At 31.7% G+C, this 21,447-nt stretch overlaps 1 protein-coding gene across 1 annotated transcript in view; it reads right to left on the bottom strand.

Annotated features, from left to right (window-relative positions):
• The window catches only part of LOC139512664 (uncharacterized), a 37,940-nt gene extending 16,738 nt beyond the window's left edge, over positions 1-21,202 (bottom strand). The window contains exons 1-2 of the mRNA XM_071300447.1: positions 21,017-21,202; positions 1,678-1,841 (exon numbers count right to left, since the gene is read on the bottom strand). Coding sequence (XP_071156548.1) covers positions 1,678-1,841; positions 21,017-21,071 — 219 coding nt within the window. The 5' untranslated portion in view covers positions 21,072-21,202. The remainder of the gene's footprint in view (positions 1-1,677; positions 1,842-21,016) is intronic.
• Positions 21,203-21,447: the final 245 nt, after the last annotated feature.

Genomic DNA, 21,447 nt, shown 5'->3' with positions numbered 1-21,447 from the left:
CAGTGGAATATTTGAAACGTCTTTCATTTATATCATAAAATCCGTTTAAAATCGGTATATTTTATGCGTTTCTTTATATTTGTTTAACAATAATTACTGCTTCTATTACGTTCCTACTTCAAGATATGTTCGAGATTTGTTCATTCGTCAATATCCTGGTCATCTCTTGTAAAAAAAAATGAAAACAACACGTTTAATAATTTCTTGTGTCCGAAGCATTTTTCTGGATTTACCGCTCAAAGCCAAACATTTGAAATCCAAAGATAGTAAGAGCTGCACGATCTTGAATATTGACAATAGAAGTCAATTGAGATTGCAGTCGGTTACAACTTTCCCGTGCTTGATACAAACTCAAAATCTCAGTGTTGATAGGATAGTTGGATACAGTAGTTTGACTACTTAGACAAATTGGCTACCGATGACCCTATAGTTGTAGATCATGAAAGAAAGGTTAAGGAACATTTATTAGTCGAAATATCTGTCAATACTATATCATTTCAATTTGTTTGCATAGCTTATGTTTTATCAATATCGTTGAAAAAAATCTTAAGGCTTTTCAATTTTTTTGCTATATCGTCTTCAGATAAAATTCAGATAAATGCGATTCGATATGTATTGACTGTCTGTAGTTTTCTCTCTTTATAGTGTATACTTTTTGGCTTGGTATGAGTGAATCAGTAAATTTATTGTCCCCGAGGTGCAACTATTGCCACCAGGCGTAGGCGAGGGCAATAGTTGTATCCGAGTGGTCAATAAATTTACTTTTTCACGAATATCCAGTAAGTAAGCGTTTTATTATATCGAAGAAGACAACAGACAATAAATAGCGGGGGAAGTACATTATTGTTATATAAAAAAGTGTGAAATCCAACATATTGTTTAACGTTTACTTCATAAATATTCGGAAATGCTAAGAATACGTCCTACACTGACGTCACACCTACATAAATAGGTAAACCGCGACGTCGTTACTTCAGCAGTATTTTCAAAAGCCCCCAATCACGTAGCTGCATTGGAAATTCCGCGAAATATAATGACGTTCGTGGTCAAATAGATTCATCGAGGTCCAATAGTTGGAAACTATTGACCGGTTAAATAGTTAAACGCTTGCAATTTGAAAAAAATAGTAAAAATATTGTGTTCTTATTTTAAACAGAAAAAGATAACTGAGGTATAATATAAACATTGATTATTTGTATTATTATAACGTTATTCTTGTATTGCTACATATTATGAAAAAAAAAAGAAAAATCACACAAATACCGAATTCCGAGGAAAATTCAAAACGGATGCGTTGTCATTGAAGGCAGTAGTATTCTACTTAAGTGTGTCGTAAGGTTATTTACATCAACTTTTCATTTAATTGTAACACGCAAATGATATCGTTGAGATACAACGAAATATACATCTAAATTCAAACAGACCTGCAATATATATCAAATTTTCCATACATTTGAAATTCATAGATAACAGTATGCAACATATCTATTATCCTCCTTCATGTAGCATTCTTTTGTTGTTAATTAACGACACTGTAACATTACATTATTATGTCCGCATATTTATAGTCAGATTATGTTTTAATGTATGTATATACTGTATTTACTTTTATAAATTGTTACTTGAAGAGTTGTCTCATTGGTACTCATACCACATCTTATCTCTATAGATACTTACTTCTTTAATACAAGTCTTGTTAATTCTGTCAATATAGTCATGTCTGTAGAGGTTATTTGTGTCATGAAATCCACAGTGTAAATTTTTCATTCTCCAAAAATCAAAAACTTTCATACCAGTCTGATTTTTGGCTTTGAAGATTTCTTTCCAGAAAAGCGATGATACTACAAGGAAAAAGTACAAACGATGAATATAATAGGAATAACAACTAGTACAATGTACTTTTGAAAGTTGCATGTTCCAGTAACAATATTGTAAACAAATAATTTTCAATCACTTGTTTCCCAATCCACTATAAATAAATATGTGTAAACTAACAAATAGAATATAATATACTGGAAACTTGCAAAGTACAAGGTTTTCAATTGAGAAAACTGATATCCATTAAATAGATTTACACAGCTACTTTGCATAAGTACTATTTCTGTACTTAAAATCTGTAGTACTGGAAATTTACTTTTAATATTTAGTACTATTTCTTTACTTAGAATTATTGTAATATTTGGGTACTTGTATTTTCTAGTACTTGATTTGTACTTAAAATATTGGTATAAAAATAATACCAACAATGAGCACAGAATTCCATGTTTGAACATCATAACTTTATGAGATTTGAAAATGACAAACTTTCAAAATGCTGAAAATGTAACCGTGCAACCAAACATCTGTAGTACTTAAATTTCAAATACAAATCATGTTCTATAAAATACAGGTACCTAAATATTACAATAATTCTAAAGTAAAAAAATAGTACTGAATATTAAAAGTAGATTTCGGGTACTACATATTATATAAAAATAGTATTTATGCAAAAGTAGCTGTGCAGGACAAAGTCGAAATCAGTATACATCTATACGAAATTAGGAAACATTTTAATGATTTTAGATTCATATTTATGTTCCATACATATAATTTCCTTTAGGATAGAACAGCTATGATTATAGTAAGTTTTTACTATGCTTAATTAGTCATAAGTCTTTTTCTTTTAACTACATTCTACATGCTACATTTATGATGTAAAGTGCACAAAGTGATTAATCCTTAACCTTATATATTGTTCATTTTATTTATTTAAATGATCTTGGACATGCATATATTCTCCAGAATGTAAGTATGCATATAAATATACATATTAATTGTATTTTACTGTTCATATACATGTAGCAATAATTCCGATACTTTGGTTGAATTGAGGTAAGTAAGTGCAAGTAATGGAAACGGATTTATATAAGTTTTTCTTGTTTCCGAATCCCAGTATGTATATTGTATAATTGTATTTGTTGTACACTTTTGAAATATAATCCCCGTATAACCCCGATACAGATGAAACCGGACGTTGACGCGTTCGAATCAAACACACCGTGAGTTCGGACAGTTAGAAATTCATACTTTTAAAGAAAATCCAATATCTATTCTTCGGATATTTTGCTCCAATATATTCTTTCCCATAATACTCATTAGTTACTAAAAGGTTTTTGAAATATGTGACATTTTTATATACAAACATCAAAAAACGCACGACGATATCAATGATAAAACGTGCTTGGTATTTTTAAATATTCAAAACTTAATGTTTCTCGTATCTCATAGTTTTTAAAACATACATTTTTGAAAATGTCATAGTTTAAAATTAACAGACTTATAAAGATCGTATGTTTATGTTGTATCTAGAAACACAAAAGTACACGTTTTAAAGTGTCTTTATTTTCATGTTGTGTACGCTTCGTTGTCATTACATCTTTTTATACTGTACGCTTCGTTGACACAATATTGCGTTTCTCAATGAATTTTGCATGTATTAAATTATGCTTTGATATGATTATAACCAATATGCATGTTTGAAAAAAATAATTTACAACCATAACATGCAGACAGCAACCCATAATATCCGTTGTATTGTTGAAACGATCTTTGAGGTATTTTGTTCATGTAAAAACAATCCTTATGTATACGAAAGTGTAAATTGGTAGGAAAATTCAACTTAACAGATGCAAATATGACTAAGCATACATATATACACGTCCGATTTCTAATTTGATGGCATTTTTAAAAGTGTTTACCATACGACATTCAATGTACGGTTAGGGCGTGGGTTGGGTGCCCGCTAACGTGTTTAATCACGCCATATTCTGTATCTGCCTGTCCAAAGTCAGGAGCGTGTAAGTCAGTGGTTATAATTATTTTTTGTTCACTATTTTGTGCGTAAAATAGGCCGTTAGTTTTCTCGTATGAATTGTTTTACATTTGACATTTCGGTGTGTTTAAGAGCTGACTATGCGGTATGGACTTTGTTCATTGTTGAAGGCCATACGGTGACCTATAGTTGTTCATTTTTGTGTCGTTTGGTCTCTTGCGAACAGTTGTCTCGATAACACATCTTCTTTTTTTATATAGACGGCAATCAAAAACAATAAATGGATTATAGGCTTTAGGTTTGAATCTCAGAGGCGAGACCATAGGGGTCATAGATTACAATACAGTTACATTAAGGCTAAAGAATATGTGTATACAATGAACATGTAACTTAAAGCCTTCAATAGTAATGCAGTTTTTTTAATGTGAAGGTATAAAGATGAAGAGATAATTCTTGCTATTAACTTGTTTGCTTTCTTCAATTATGTTTTTTTTTATTTTTAAGGCATAATGCGGCGTTCACACATTGCCGATTATTGCTCCCGTTTGAGATCAGACAGCGATAAGACATTGTCTAAACTCAGTCTTTTAAATTCGTAACAGATTCGAATCAGATTCCTACGGGTCGGGAAGGGTCCTGGTAGTTCGGCGAAGCACCCCGACAGTTAGGTGCGTCCCGTAACATTCAGGGAAACTCAGCCGATTTTGTCAAGTCGGATTACAATCGTGACTATGTCGTGACAGATTCTGCTGTATCGGATCAAAATCCTAACAAGGTTCTGTGTTTTTTGGACGGTGTTCTGTGGAACGGGAATGATCTGGAGAAATTTTTCTTTGCTGTTTTTCTGCCGATTGAGTCCAGATTGCTAACCCTCTTTGTCGAAACCGTTCCGGAACAGTCCCGTTATTAATACGAAATTCATCAATGATACCCATGTCAGAGTCCCGACAATTACAGAAAGCAATACGACTGAGACCAGACAAAGCCGTTTGCAATGCAATAGAGTGAACCATGATAGGATTACGTTCCGACAGTACCTGATTATCCCGAATATGACGACAATTTTCTAACGGATAACTTCCGTCAGCGTCAGTTCACTGTCTGGTCACTGTCTGAACTCTGTCGGATTACATTCGGTATAATCTGGACGCAGTCGTGACAGACTCGGTCGAATTTTACCATGCGAAAGATACAAATCGGATTAGAATCGGATTGAGAACTGGATTATCGGGACAAATTCGCTTGGAAACGGTTGAATATCGACGCTTCCTGAATAATATCTGATTGTTGTCGTGATTAAGAAAAATTTGTTTACACAAATTTTAAATTTTAATTAAAGTTTGAATTTCCATCCACGATTTACAGGATCTTGATCAGACATTTGTCAAATTTTAATCGGGAATGGTCCTGTCAAGGACGGCAGTAAAAAGCATCAATCATCAACTCAACCTTAGACATTTGCTTTGATTCTTCTTTCATGTCTTAAAAAAAATGTACTGTCACTGGATAAAATGAGGTATATTGAATAAGGACACAAATGTTGCTTTTCAACAGGCCATTTATGGACCTCTTATAAAGGTTTTGCAAGGGTTTGTACAGTGTAGTGCTCTCTCTACACGAGACATTGGATCTTATATTCCCATTCGGACTAGACGTGACTGTATACATTTACATCCCTCGCAACTAAACGGGTGGCCAACGTCGGTCAGGTTTTACTGTCGGTCGGAAAAAGACCAAAGTGACCATACCTAATAGTATATTTCCCAGTCACCCTTAACCAAATTCTTTCATAAAAAAAATAAATAAAATTTGGCTACAATGTAGAAAGTTTTGCTGTACCTGTTAAATCTGTAACTTATATTTGGCATTGCAAAAGTTCATGCGTTTATTACGTCTTTACCTAAAACCGTTGGATATATATACTGGCTAATTATACTTTAGATACATGATTTACCTCTTAAGTACAATTCGCTTTGAAATAAATATCAGTTACTACAATTACTCCTTTTTCGATATTTTATGTATATGGTTTTTGTGCCTTGTACCGACATTTTGAGTTGAGCCAATTGCAACTGTACAGTTTTTTTTTATCATGTTGTGCTGTAACACCAGTGACCCAGATTAAGGAGAGGGTTGGGGGTTGTTTAATCCCGCCGCCGCATTTTTTTTGTGATTCGGTCCAACGTCAGGAGCCTGTAGTACATTGGTAATATAGATTTTTTTTTATATCGGGGCCTTTTTTAGCCGACTATATGGTATAGGTTTTCCTCATTGTTAAATGTTGTACATTGGACTATAATAATTGCTTTATACACACACTTCATTTAAACTTTGGTGGAAAGTTGTCTCACTGGCCATCACACAACATCTACAAAGCTTTGTATGTAAAAAAAAAAATAGATAAAAAAATAAAGCAGTTGGAATGCCATCTAAGGCATTCGACACAGTAAATTTAACGAGCTCCTATGTCTGCTTTCGTCTAGGCGAATTTGAACCAACATCGGCATTTGGAAGAGTAATTGTGAAAAGTAAGTCATTAAAGTTTTATTGACTATATTATACTTTTTGAAACTTTATTTCCTCTGGAATATATTTATTAACTGTTAATTTCATCTGGAATAACGTTGAAAGTCCCAATTTTCAATAGAAACATTCCTATCAGATGTACGGTGGTTAAACATTGCAATTTTGGCTTTGGATGACTGATATTTTAAGTTCAACTACTTTGACTAAGTTAACAGATAAACATTTACAATAAAATACAGAAAAAGGGTCGACGACACCATCTCGAATATCTTGACAAGAAAGTGATTTGTGACGGTTTTTGTCAACGAACTGTACAGTGATTATTTAAAAACGCACAACGAACGCGACACATTTGGTGGAACGAACAATACAGTAAGAGAAAAAATATTTGGTATGATATTGCGTTTATTCTAAATTCTAGGGAACATTTGAAGGCACGTAGTTATTCAACGTATAGTTATTTATTATTGCTTAAAGTATTAATACGCAAAAAAGTATGCACGAAAAGATATTCAGCATTGTTTAGCTCATAAAACGTACGAAATTGCACCATGTCTGTGCGTTTTGCATGTAGCAGTTTTATCAAACGTTCTATGAAATATCTAAAACTGACAACAACTGTATAATTGAATAAATAAACTAACATGCACATTGACATATTTATATATACTCAAATAAGTTCTAGAGAGGCATTTGAAATCGTTGTCATTCCAAATGTTGTCTTGATTATCGCTTCAAACGCGTCAACGTCCGGATTCATTTGTATCGGGGTTATACGGGGTGATATTGTTTAAACTAAGTAAGTGTTGAAAACAAATGATGGTTCTGATCTTTGTGATAGTCAGCAGTTTTATTAAGGGATAACAACCTAACGCAAATATAAAACATTAGTGCACCAAAGAATGCATACACATAATGTTTTGAATCGTTTTTACTCTTCTGTGTAATGTTAATATGAGTGTCACTGCATTTGAAGAGTTAAATTTATATTCGCATTGACGTTGTATTGTTTATACACGAGTTTAAGAAAATAAGGGCTTTCTTTTCACCTGTAAAACACACATGCACTGAGGTAATTAAGCTTATGAAAGTGCTTCTTATATGTCATGTCTCTAATTTTTACAAAAAATATTTAGATTTAATTGAAATATTTTTTTAATGTAATTTTGGAACACATTTCTTTTTTTTAAAAGGTTATCAAGAATTTCTATGGCATTTTTTTTTTTTCATGATTAGATCAAAATTCTTAGTTTATCAAAGCTAAGGTGTTATTTTTAAAATTTATTAAGTTGCTTTATATACTCTTTTATATTATACATTGTTTTTTAATAAAATAAACTGCATTAATAACTAAACTAGACACCATGGAAAAAAGCTGTTGTTCAATATAAAAACGAAGATGTGGTATGATTGCCAATGAGACAACTATCCACAAAAGACCAAAATGACACAGACATTAACAACTATAGGTAACCGTACGGCCTTCAACAATGAGCAAAGCCCATACCGCATAGTCAGCTATAAAATGCCCCGATAAGACAATGTAAAACAATTCAAACGAGAAAACTAACGGCCTTATTTATGTAAAACAAATGAACGAAAAACAAATATGTAACACATAAACAAACGACAACCACTGAATTACAGGCTCCTGACTTGGGACAGGCACATACATAAATAATGTGGCGGGGTTAAACATGTTAGCGGGATCCCAACCCTCCCTCTAACCTGGGACAGTAGTATAACAGTACAACATAAGAACGAACTATAAAAATTAGTTGAAAAGGGCTTAACTCATCAGATGGACAAAAATACATAAACAGTTTCTAAATTGATGAAATACAATAGATAGATACACAAAATAGGTCTAGGTGGATTAAGACTTGGTCGAGTATGGTTCAGACTAAATTGAATATGGTTCAGACTAGGTCGGGCATGATTAATACTATGTCGAGCATGGTTCAGACACGTATAAAATGGTTGAGTACTAGTAAAGGTCGAGTACAAGTTTAGACTGTAATGTATGGTTCTGACTACAGTTGAGTAATATCAGACTAATTTACACTGGTCGAGTAAAAATAAGTACAAATATAGGCCATTTCAGACTTTGACTTGTTTGTAGTGTCTCCATATGATATTTTAATATGCGTATAACCTTTACATCACAGTTTGCTATTAAGGGCATGTCATGACAAAATGTAAAACAATATTAATGCAAACGGAAAAAAAAAACATCAATGACTTGAAAAACAATAAATTATATGTACAAAATTACCCTATTAACGGACCACTACATAAGTCATTAATTTACATTTTTTTATACGCCCGTCAAAATTTTGACGGGACTTATTATGGTATACAAATTTCCGGTGTGCGTCCGTCCGTCCGTCCGTCCGTCCGTCCGTCTGTCTGTCCGTCCGTCTGCATGTCCGGCGTAAACATGTCGCACCGTAACTTGAGAACGACTTATCTAAATTTCATGAAACTTAATATAGTTGTTCTTTATGATGGTCAAATGATCTGTATACTTTTTGGTGAAAATAAGATTTAAACTTTTTGAGTTACGGCACTTTGTAACTAAAACAGGGGGGTGTTTTTTTTTCACATGTCGCACTGTATCTCAAAAACGATTCTTGATTATTGCTTAAAACTTTACACACTTCTTAGTTATATTAATCTTAATATCTGTATACTTTTTGGTGATGATTCAACATTTCATTTTTGAGTTATTGAGTATTTTGTAAAAAAGGGGGAGGGTTTTTTACATGTCGCGCCGTATCTCAAAAACGATTTATGATTATGGCTTAAAACTTTACACACTTCTTTGTTATATTAATCTAAAGATCTGTATACTTTTTGGTGATGATTCAAAATTTCATTTTTGAGTTATTGAGTATTTTGTAAAAAAGGGGGAGGGGCTTTTTACATGTCGTGCTGTATCTCAAAAACGATTTATGATTATTGCTTAAAACTTTACACACTTCTTTTTTATATTAATCTAAAGATCTGTATACTTTTTGGTGATGACTCAAAATTTTATTTTTGAGTTATTGAGTATTTTGTAAGAAAGGGGAGTTTTTTTTTTACATTTCGCGCCGTATCTCAAAAACAATTTATGATTATTGCTTGAAACTGTACAGACTTCTTTGTTATATTACTCTAAAGATCTGTATCCTTTTTGGTTTGATTCAAAATTTTATTTTAGTGATATTTGTAAAAAAAAACAGGGTGGGGGGGGGGGGGGGGGGGGTGTTTCACATGTCCCGCCGTGTCTCAAAAGCAATAAATGGTAATTGCTTAAAACTTTCTCAGAAACTATTTATGATTATTGCATAAAACTTCCACACAAGACGTCGGGCGTATCATGCGCTCATGGCGCAGCTGTTTATTTTTCTTACAATGCAGGTTATTAATTTCTGACACTTTTAGTTTTTTTGTTTAACTTATCTGTGCTTTGTAGACTGTTGTTCGTTGCCTTAGCTTTTCGTTTATTATACCCCTGTATAAAAGTGGGGTTATACTGTTTTACCTCTGTCTGTCCATCCGTCAGTCCATCCGTCAGTTAGTTCGTCACATAAAAATATTCGTCACATTTTCCTCAGAAACTACAATACAAAGAATCCTGAAATTTGTTTTCAGGGTTTATATAAGGCAGCTTTACCGTTTGATGCGTTTCCAGAGTCACTACTTAAGAACGCCCTGTTTACCTAAATATTTCGGCGGGGTATCATCAGTGAGCAGTAGCTCACAGTTTCACTTGTTTGCAATGGTTTTGTCGCTTTCTCTTCGCTTTATAATCTTTTATCCTTCCTTTGGAATCGTCCGTCTTTTTTTTATTTGAATTTTTATATTCATTTTTGTTTTTACTAAACATGACTTTGTGAATTCTATTATCATTTTTTCATTAAAGGCATATAACTCTTTAATATGTGTCTTTCTTTTTCAGATTGATTTACACTTTCTTTGCAGCCGTTTCTTAATATATTTTACGACTCGAGCTTAATTATTTTAGAAATTAACAAACTGTCTTTATTTTTAAAATTATCCATGTTATTGACTTAAATTTGCCAGGTCGTTGTCAATTTCTTTTGGACCATTGAGTTTGAAAGCCACTTTGGTGTGTGTCACCCATCTTTTCCAGCATATCATTTTTTTTCTCTCTCTGCTTGTTATGATGTGAAAATATGGCAGCTCATTACTTGTCGTGTTTTAAACCGAAATTTACCGATTGTCATCTTATAGTAAACATCAACAAAGAAGCGTGGATATTGAGCACACGTTTAACAAGTCCTATCAGATGAAAGTTGAGTTAGTGACAGATCCATGCGTATTGCAATCACCGCATTTGTACGAAAACGGTCACGCTAAGGTGACTAAGCATACGGAAAATATGTCGGCGAATTGCATCCTTCAAGCAATTAAAAAAAGTAAACTTCTTCTAAATGTGGACAAATTAAAGAATTTTCTTCAGACAAAAGTATATGTACATAAGTTAAAGAGTGAAAACTATCCATTTTGTTACAAAAAAATCCATAGGAATCATTTTTTTTTAATTTGAGGTTTCATATAACTTTAAAGGTATGTCGTTTTCATTCGTACTTTGAGCTTATACTTTTTTACATGTACACATGCAATCTGTAATTGTCTTCCTTTTAAAAAATGCTAATATTTTAACTAATTGAAAACTATTTTAGTAACTAAAGTAACTGCGAATGGCTAAAAGTTTTAAAACAAAAATCATTAAATAATTATAATGCAATGTTCATGTAACTACAACATGTCAATGAATTATTAATCTTTACATCAGAAAGCCACAAAAGAACATTTCAGTGTCGAGACTATAATAGTTTTTACTGCCTTTTCAGGTTCCAATGCTTAGTTTTTAATTTGCTCAAGAGAATTCTTTTAATTTCTTCTTTCATTAATTATTTGTCATTTATTGGATTGTTTGCGCTATATCTTTATATTTTTAATTCGAACAGGTATGATACATATCGATTTTGAAATAAAACAGTTTCGCGCATTGAAATAATAAATCCCTCGTGAATCAATTACACTTAAATAAAAGTGTGTTATTTAAATATAAAAAAAGAAGATTTGGTATAATTGCCAATGAGACAACTCTCCACAAGAGACCAAATGACACAGAAATTTACAACTATCGGTCACCGTACAGCCTTCAACAATGAGCAAAGCCCATACTGCATAGTCAGCTGTAAAAGGCCTCAAAATGCCAAATGTTAAACAATTCAAACGAGAAAACTAACGGCCTAATTAATCCCCCCCAAAAAAAACAAACCCGAAAAACAAATATGTAACTGATCAACAAATGACAATCACTGAATTAAAGGCTCCTGTATTTAAAAAAAAAGTGAAAGAACAAAAATAACGAACTCCAAAGAAAATTAAAAACTTAAAGTTCCAAACCAAAAAGCAAAATCAAAAGCTCAAACACATCAAACGAATGGATAACAAATATCATATTCCTGAATTGGTATAGTCATTTAATTATATAGAAAAATGGTGGATACAACCTGGTTTTATAGCTACCTAATCATGTTACTCTTATGACAAATAAACTGTAATAGGTAAGCATGTCAAAAATAGGGGTACAGCAGTAAACATTGTGGTAATAGTCTTAAAACAACAGCTATGTCAACAAAGGAAAATAAAGGCTTATATAGCACATTATGAAACATGAAAGACAAGAATACAAAAAGTAACCTTATCACATGTGGAAGTACCAAACAACGTCAAATGGGTATGGAAATTGGAATCCCGCTAACATGTTTAACCCCGCCACATTATTTATGTATGTGCCTGTCCCAAGTCAGGAGCCTGTAATTTAGTGGTTGTCGTTTGTTTATGTGTTACATATTTATTTTTCGTTCATTTTTTTTACATAAATAAGGCCGTTAGTTTTCTCGTTTGAATTGTTTTACATTGTCTTATCAGGGCCTATTATAGCTGACTATGCGGTATGGGCTTTGCTCATTGTTAAAGGCCGTACGGTGACCTATAGTTGTTAATGTCTGTGTCATTTTGGTCTTTTGTGAATAGTTGTCTCATTGGCAATCATACCACATCTTCTTTTTGTATATAGTATGAAATTCAAAACAGTGTAGCTGTGGCCATTGATTGACCCATCAAAATCATCCATTGACTGGGACAATTTACGTGAACGTTTGTCTGTAACAACCACTGTTCATGACGTACCTACGATAGACATTTAAACTGTGGGGTCAACAAAGGTTTCTTAACGCCTTTAATTATAAAATAATTCGAAAAATTAATCAGGAATAACCTTTGTGTTTTGATTTATATAATTGATATAAATCAAAATATCGTATTATTTCTGATTAATTTTTCGAATTACTTTATTTAGGTGTTGAGAACCTTTGGTGACCCCATAGTTTAAGTGTCTTTAAAAAGTACATAGTGAGCATTGGTCGTTACATACAAACGTTCACCTAAATTGTCCCAGTCAATGAATGATTTTAATGTGTCAATCAATGGCCACAGCTACACTGTTTTGAATTTCATACTATTACCAAAAATCGGATAGACATTTAAAGCAATAATTAACAAAGACAAATAAAAAAATAATATAAAATGTTATTGAGATGATAAACAACGTCAGTACCTAGAATATAGACTTCAATACTATCGTGTAATATTTGTGAAGATGATATTTGAATACATATATATCAACAAGGTCTTGGTATCTTCCCATTTTTAGAAAAAAAATACTAGACTTTTTCTTGCATACACCTTCTTCATCAACTTTCTTCTCAGACACTGGTGACGATTAACAAAGTCTGAGTGGCAGATGCAATACGTTTTTGGAAACCAAATGGATTGGGAAATGATAATTCCACATGTAGGTGCAGTTGGTATATTGCTTCTAAGGTAGGAGAAATTGATAATTTTCAAAAATTAAAATCGTTTCGTTTGTTATAGATTCTTGTACTGAGATAACCGCTTATGCCAAATTTGTTGTAAAAGTCTAAACATTAGACAGAGAAAGCCGTGTTTGTTGTTTCTTTAATTTCTAGCAATGGAGGAAATATAAATTGAATCCAATCGGAGAAGTTTGGATAGTTAAAAGAAAGAACATCATCAATTTATATCTGAATGTGAAATTAAATGATCTGAGTTCTTTGATCTTTTTGTTTTTCACAAGTGTCTAAAGCAACTCCAAACGTTACGAAAGGAAGAAGAAGTCCGCATGGAGAGGCACAGTTATCATTCTCATAGGAATGCCGACAATTTAAAAAAGTGGTCTACCTCTAAATTCAACAAAAATGTTGTTAATAAGAGACTCCAGCTTACTGACAACTTGTTCCTCTGTGTATACAACATTGTCATGAATTCAAAATACAGCAAATAGTTAAAAAGAAATTGATTAGACATATTTATATTCGCTAACCGAGACAAACTCAGCAAAAAGATCTGAATACAAATACGGATATTCTTAAAATTGACGGTCATCATTTAAAAGTCACGGCAACCCTTTATATATTACGGTTATCCTTTACAAATTACAGTCATTTTTTCAAGGACATCTTTGTTATATGTTACGGGTGGGAGAGCGACCAAAACAATTACCCCTGACGAAAAATGTGTTATTCATGACAGAAGATGTACTCGTATTTGCTAAACATAACGCTCTGAACCAACAAAATTTACAGCAATTTTAAAATATAGAAAGCTAGTTGGGGGTATTGAAGCTTGACAATGAGAAAAATTGTAAATATTGTTGCGTGATTGATAAGCACGTCTTGCTACTTCGATCATATATATAGGTACGATTAATGTCTTTCAGTAGCAAAATTAACTGATGAGTTAAAAACCGCTTAAAGTAAGAAGGACAATTTGATTATATTAGAGGGAAAACATCTGGAAGGCTTAGTTGTAGGATAACTTAAGAAAAAAACTTGTTCCTCTAGTTAGAGTTACATCTTTGGAGTTTATTCATTTTTTCCTTACAAATAATTGTGAAACTTAGATAAACCCCTACTCCTTAAAAGAACTTGCAGCTGGAAAGGTTAACGTAAAGTTATATACAAATCATGAATCCCGTCTAAATATTAATGTCGCAGTTATTCTAATATATATTAAGCTAATGTTTGCCTGAAACTCAATTTTACTCAGCCATGCCCAAGAAAAAAAGTTCAGATACTAAAAAAATATACACCATTGCTCGACATAATAATATATAACGGACAAATGTAAGCAGGTTATTTTGAATAACCGGTTGGAACACAGTATCTTAAGCAAAATTTCCAATTTAATCATTTATAATTCAGATTATTGACGTTCAAAAGGATGGGACTAGTTGTTTTGACATGTACGTTCACTGACACTTATTTGTCTATAAATGACGCATCTTGACTGTAGTTTTGCATTTAAAAAATCATAGCTTTGTTCAAGAGTGAAGAATGTAGACATAACATACGACTAACATCGGAGATCGATTTTAGCTGTAATGTCAAAAGACAAAGTTCGATGCAAATCAATATCATAAACACTAAATTATTTAACAAATTTCAAAATATGTATTCCTATCAAGTGAATCTATATTTAAAATTCAAATGTTATACTCCAACTGAATAAGCAAACGAAAAAGGTTAATATGCTCAACTCGATTTGTTGAAAACAGGAACTGCAATTTAAAAAACCGTACAATGCTTTAAACAATATATTTTCATCATCGATTATAAAACTAATTTTATGGTCTTGCTAACACTTTATTATTTGTTAGTAAAATCAAATTATTGTAAGGAGTGTTTTAAATAACGCTGAACATACTTTTATTTATTTTCACAAAATAAAGAAGAGCCAATACTGAAAAATTTATCAATTATGTTCCCTTCATGTAATGTTGCTTAATCGACTATGCAACATTTGCGGCATGCTAATTTCTACTTTCTTTTATTCTTATATTCTTGATAATCAAGCCATTTACAGATTGCAAAATTAATTTCCTTCTTTGCAGCATCGTTTTTTGGTACCTGGCACTGAAAAGCATCTTTGTAATTGCTTCCGATTTAAAGACAAAATACCTTGATTCTAAAAAAATCACATTGTTCTTGATACATTCAAAATAACAAAATATAATTCAGACTCTTAACGGATTATCAACCTTAATGCTAATAAAATGTTTCTCTAAAAATATGTCAATGAGAGTAATACTGTCAATTTATGTGTAATCACGATGTGACTTTAAAATCAAATTGAGGAGATGTTGTATGATTACCAATGATATTCGGACTCCTTGGTTTTCTTCCTACGATATAGAGTAAACTATTTCCCCCCATAACAACCATTTTTCTTTTCATATAATACTGTAATAGCTCATTAGGAGTGGTTTACCAATGTACAAAAATTTAGCCAGATTGTAGATTTCTTTTATTTTTTAACTTAAATATCTGGAAAAGGAGCTCCATAATCTATCAATTTTTTACCTTATTTTACTCCGTAGCTAACGCTCTTCTGACTTATAGTAACACTTTCAATTCTTGATTTTGTTTCTTTCATCTTAAGTACATGCAATTACTTGTTCTAGATAACCAATTATAAATCAGAAGAAGCACTAACTGTGAAATCGACCAAAATATGTTATTCATTGGCATTTTTGAGCTCAATCATGTATATTACGGCGGATATGAGAAAAAATAATTACTTTTTGTTAAAGCACGAAACTTTGCACAGCTGTTATTTCGATTCCAATGTGCATTGTTGGATGCGGAGTCACGAAAAAAGATTCAATTTGACCGACATGAGGTACTATAAATATAAGACAATACACTTATTAAGGTCTACCATATGCAAGAGTAAAGAACATATTCATGTATGGTTTGAAATGAAAGCCTATGGTGTAAGCTTTCTTAAAATAAACAGGTTGTTAAACTTCTTACTTCACAATTGTTCTCACAATTAAAATATATACCCCATACCCCATATCCCATAAAAAACTAGTATAAAGGCATACACATTCTTTCAATTTATAACAATCACAAATGATTATTGATTGTTGATTAATTCGAATAATAATTGAGGTAGTGGGGTTATGCCACTGAAAGTGGAGGTATACTCTGCGAGGCTATCACCATCACAATCTGACTAGTCAGAATATGTGTTTTGATGTGACCTATCATTGATATGGTCATAATTATGATGAAATGTGATAAAAAAAACTCTTTTTCACGAAATACTAGTTTATACGCAGGAATATATTACCTTAGCTGTATTTGATTGAATCTTACAGAATTTTGGACCACCAATTCTCTTAAACTCAATACTTTATTTGTCCTTTTATCTTTTTAGATTCGAGAGCCACTGACTAGTCTCTTGTAGACGAACGGCGTGGCGTGTCTTGTGTACACGATTTTTCATTCTGATATATATGTTGATATAAAAAACAAAGATGTGGTATAATTGCCAATGAGACAACTCTTCACAAGAGACCAACTGACACAGAATTAACAACTATAATTCACCTAAAGACCTTCAACAATGAGCACATCCCTTTCCGCATAGTAAGCTATAAAAGGCCCAGAAATCAACAATTAATAAAACAGTCGAAGGAAACTATATTGAACAGCAAGACGGAATGACGTTAGTAAAACAAGACAGATATATAGGTGTCAGACCACCAATTGAAAGGACCTATCTGTTCAACCAAATTTTGCAATTTTCACAGCTTTCTAAATATTTTACCTTAAGTTTAACTTCATAGAAACCAGGTATATCATTAATTGTACATGTATCAGCTTTCTACATGCCAATTTTCAACAGATGTTTGAAATCATATAAGAAAGAAGAGGTCTTCCGAAAATAACCCCTGGTTTTCTGGAAATCTTAAATTCGTATACTATGGAGTGCATTTATCCTCAATTTTGAATGCAAACTCATAAACAAGTTAATTTAAGCTCAGAATGGTCTTCTTATATATATATGTTGTACTGTAATACCACTGTCCCAGGTTATGGGGAGGGTTGGGATCCCAACATGTTTAACCCCGCCACATTATTTATGTATGTGCCTGTCCCAAGTCAGGAGCCTGTAATTCGGTGGTTGTCGTTTGTTTATGTGTTAAATATTTTTTTTTCGTTCATTTTTTTTTTATATAAATAAGGCCGTTAGTTTTCTCGTTTGATTTGTTTTACATTGTCATATCGGGGCCTTTTATAGCTGACTATGCGGTATGGGCGTTGCTCATTGTTGAAGACCGTACGGTAACCTATAGTTGTTAATGTCTGTGTCATTTTGGTCTCTTGTGGACAGTTGTCTCATTGGCAATCATACCACATCTTCTTTTTTATATTAATATATTTCTCTTTTACCAAAAGTTTCATTTCTGCCAATTTGTTGGTTAATAGTTTAGCTAAACAATGACATCAAATGCACTATTTTTTGTCCGAGTAGGCCTACTGTCATATACGTTCTAAATTGGAGGGAGTAATTGGTGGTGTGACACCTAAAAACAAACTTAGGTCCGGAAAAACAGTTATTTAAGTATATATACTCCACTTCTGAACATATAAATGTATGTATAAATCAACGACCTGGTAAAAGAAGCATCTAAATTATTCTGAAATTTGTTTTGATTTACGCTGCAAATATAATCAAACATTTGTGTTTTATAGATATCACTACTCATTACTGATTTCTTAAACCCATTAAATGTATGTTTACAAATGTATTTATATTCTCAGAAAAGGGAACAAGTCAAAATTTCAGATAACCTGAACATTTTAAACACCTGAAATGGGCCGTTATATAAATGACTTTGGACAATCTCGAATGCATTGAACATAAGAATAATGTATAGCAAAAACATATTTAACACAGAACATATTTAATTTTAAATTTGCCATAATATATTACATTGCACTAATTCAAACAAAGTTTCAAATTGATGGCGTTTTCAGTGACAAACAAATTGTCATTTCACGGCCTTTTATAGCTGCATATGCGGTATGGGCTTGCTCATTGTTGAAGGCCGCACGGTGACCTAAAGGGGTTAATTTCTGTGTCATGTGGTCTCTTGTAAAAGTTTTCTCATTGGCAATCATACCACATCTACTTTTTTATATATGTTCTTTTATTTTTTTAGATTTACAATAAAAGTGTTTTTGTATGGATTTTGGTGTAAATTAACCCTTGTAATTTTTATATATATATATATATATATATATAAACGCCTAAAAAGTGTACATAACAACACCAATGATATAAAAAGGAACTATAAATGTAATTATTTATAAATATTTCGGATAACAGATATCCTTCGTCAGTCAGATTCTGATGTTAAATGAATCATCTTTAAGTCTTCTTAGATTAAACTTTTACTAAATCTTGAAATATATATATATATATATATATATATATATATATATTAAAATCAGAACCTCGTGCAATAAAAAATATCTACTCGGAACAATATTCACCAATATTCATGCAATAACCTTAGAGTTTGAATTTACTCACCATTGTCATTAAATGTGTAAAAAAGTAAGACAATTTTAAAAGAAGTGTTCATAACTGTCCGTAAAGAATTATGTTATAATATCCTCCATTTAATGTCCCTTTAGGAATTTTATATTCTATACGTTTTCCATTTTAACATTTGAATTTTCTAAAATCAATTAGAGATGAGAACAAATTAACGATTAACAGTTAAATTGTTTGTCATATAATTATGATATTGTATTTCACTGTAAATTGTTTTTAAGAATAATGATCATTAGTATTTGTTTGGTATCACAAATGTACTAAATCAATTTTAGCTTTTTAATTATAAAGTAAATAAAAGAAAAAAAATAATCATGGTTTGGATTGCAGATTGCATCAGCGAAAATATTCAGTTCTTTTATCGCGAAATAACTCAAGTAAATTGTGAATCCGTTGGGATTATACAATCAGTAACCGTTCAAAAACACTACTTGTTTTAGGGAGCGGTTCATAGACAAAACCTAGTAGTGATAAAGCTTATTTAGATTTGCTTGTATACTAATAATTAGATTTATCCATTGGAAGTTATGTTGTAAATGTTTTCAAAGCACGAAGAATTGCGGTCTACAATATAAAATAGATTAACAAAAGTTTCCCACCAAACTCATATCTTACATGTCAATGGGATATGCAATTCCTTTCCAAAATTAACTAGTGAATATTGCCATGGTGTCCCCCTCAATCTAGAAGTTTGAAAGAGCAGATAAGAATCGGCCTAAATCTAATGGAATGTGCAAATTTAGTGAGTAGTATGTAAAAGGTAAAATCACAAAAATACTGAACTCCGAGGAAAATTCAATCGGAAAGTCCCTAACCACATGGCAAAATCAAATGACAAAACTTTCATATTCCTGATTTGGTACAGACATTTTCAAATGCATGCGTAAAATTTTTCATATTAATATAACCAACACATGAGTACGTTGACCCCATTGTCTATGGTTTAGTTTTCTCTTATCACACAAAACTAGGTTTTCCATATATAATCTATACAAAATCTGCAAAACCTGAAGTTTGAAAGTTTTTGAAAAAAACATGATATAAATTATATTTTGACAACTATTTAAAAACTCCAATTTTTTTTTCATTTAGGCCCCCAATCTATCTTATTATTACCATTCCTTCCACTAGACATAAATCTTTTCCTACAAAATTATCAACACCTAGTGCTATTCTTGTTACTCATACACAATTTATCAAAAGTGTAATTTTTATTTGCTTCAATAACACATCTCATTAATTAATCCCTATTTACTCAGATTTATCAATTACTCCCTTTTAGAAAATAACCCTGTCTAGATTGATTTTTTTTATGACTTGGCTCTTGAGAATTAAAGGAGATATTCAGATCAAAATATAACTGTGAAGGGATTGTAATACTGAACATTTTTAAAGTAATTTTTTTTTCTACATCAAACTTTTGATTTACTCTTTTCAATTATAAATCACACATGTTTATGAAAGTGAGTGTGCATTTACCATGTGGTTACACAACCTACGAAAACCAAGAGTAGGCTGCATGGTGTCACAAAAATACTTAAAATGGATTTCTGCGGATAAACAATAAACAATAAGAAGACGTGGTAGGATTAATAATGACATTCTTTACCAGAGGCCAAATGAGGATTAAGTTAATAAAACATTTGACAAAAACAAACCATAAAGTTAACTATAACAAGCGTTGAAACGACAAAAGAAAAATAAATTCAAACGAAAAAGATACGGAATGATTTACTAAGTACATACAAAACGGTATACGAAAAAACATGATGTACAATAAAAAAAAAAAAAATACAACCAGTGAATTACAGGCTACTACTGCTTGCTATACAAAAAAAACCCAAAAGTTGAATTATGATATTGACAAACTTAAAAAAAAAGATGTGGCATGAGTGCCAATGAGACAACTCTTAATCCAAGTCACGATGTATAAAAATTTGACAACGAAAAGCAATCTATAGAGGGCGTCAAAATGACAAGTGTTAAGCAATTCAACCAGGAAAACCAATGGTCTAATGTTTATACAGCCCGAGAAACGAGAAACACCTATGAACAACACCAAAAAACTACAACCACTAAACAACAGGCTTCCTACTAGTTCATATAAATCATATTTATGATCATTATACAAAATGAATGAGAAGTTAAAGATTTTCTTACCTTTTAATTCGCAAATAGATATTACGACGAAGCAGACTATTATTGGATGGTACATGTTTACTCTGTGGAAAGCAAATACATATATGAAGTCTATTAGCTGATGTTAACGCTTAAAAAATTTTAAATATTGATACATTAACCATCTCACTGGACAATTTTAATTGAAAGATAGCTTTTACTATTGATTAATCGTTAAGGGTATGTATTAGCACGTCAAAACTTTAAATAAAACATAGCTAATTATCGAAAGCAAAATATATACCTCTAGTTCTTATTTGTCAATATGGTCCACTACCTTTTTATAATTTTCTTTCCTGATATATCAATAAAAAGATGAGTAAGAGTCGGACTTGTTGAAGTTGTTACAGCTTTTCAGGCTAAATGTTACAGATTTCATGATTGGTGATTAATCTTTTCTTGTTTGATAAGAT

The sequence above is a fragment of the Mytilus edulis genome, chromosome 2 (genome assembly GCF_963676685.1).
Source record: "Mytilus edulis chromosome 2, xbMytEdul2.2, whole genome shotgun sequence".
In the NCBI taxonomy this organism is placed as follows: Eukaryota; Metazoa; Mollusca; class Bivalvia; order Mytilida; family Mytilidae; genus Mytilus; species Mytilus edulis.
Note: the sequence above shows the minus strand (reverse complement) of the source record. Positions and strands in the feature narration are given on the sequence as shown.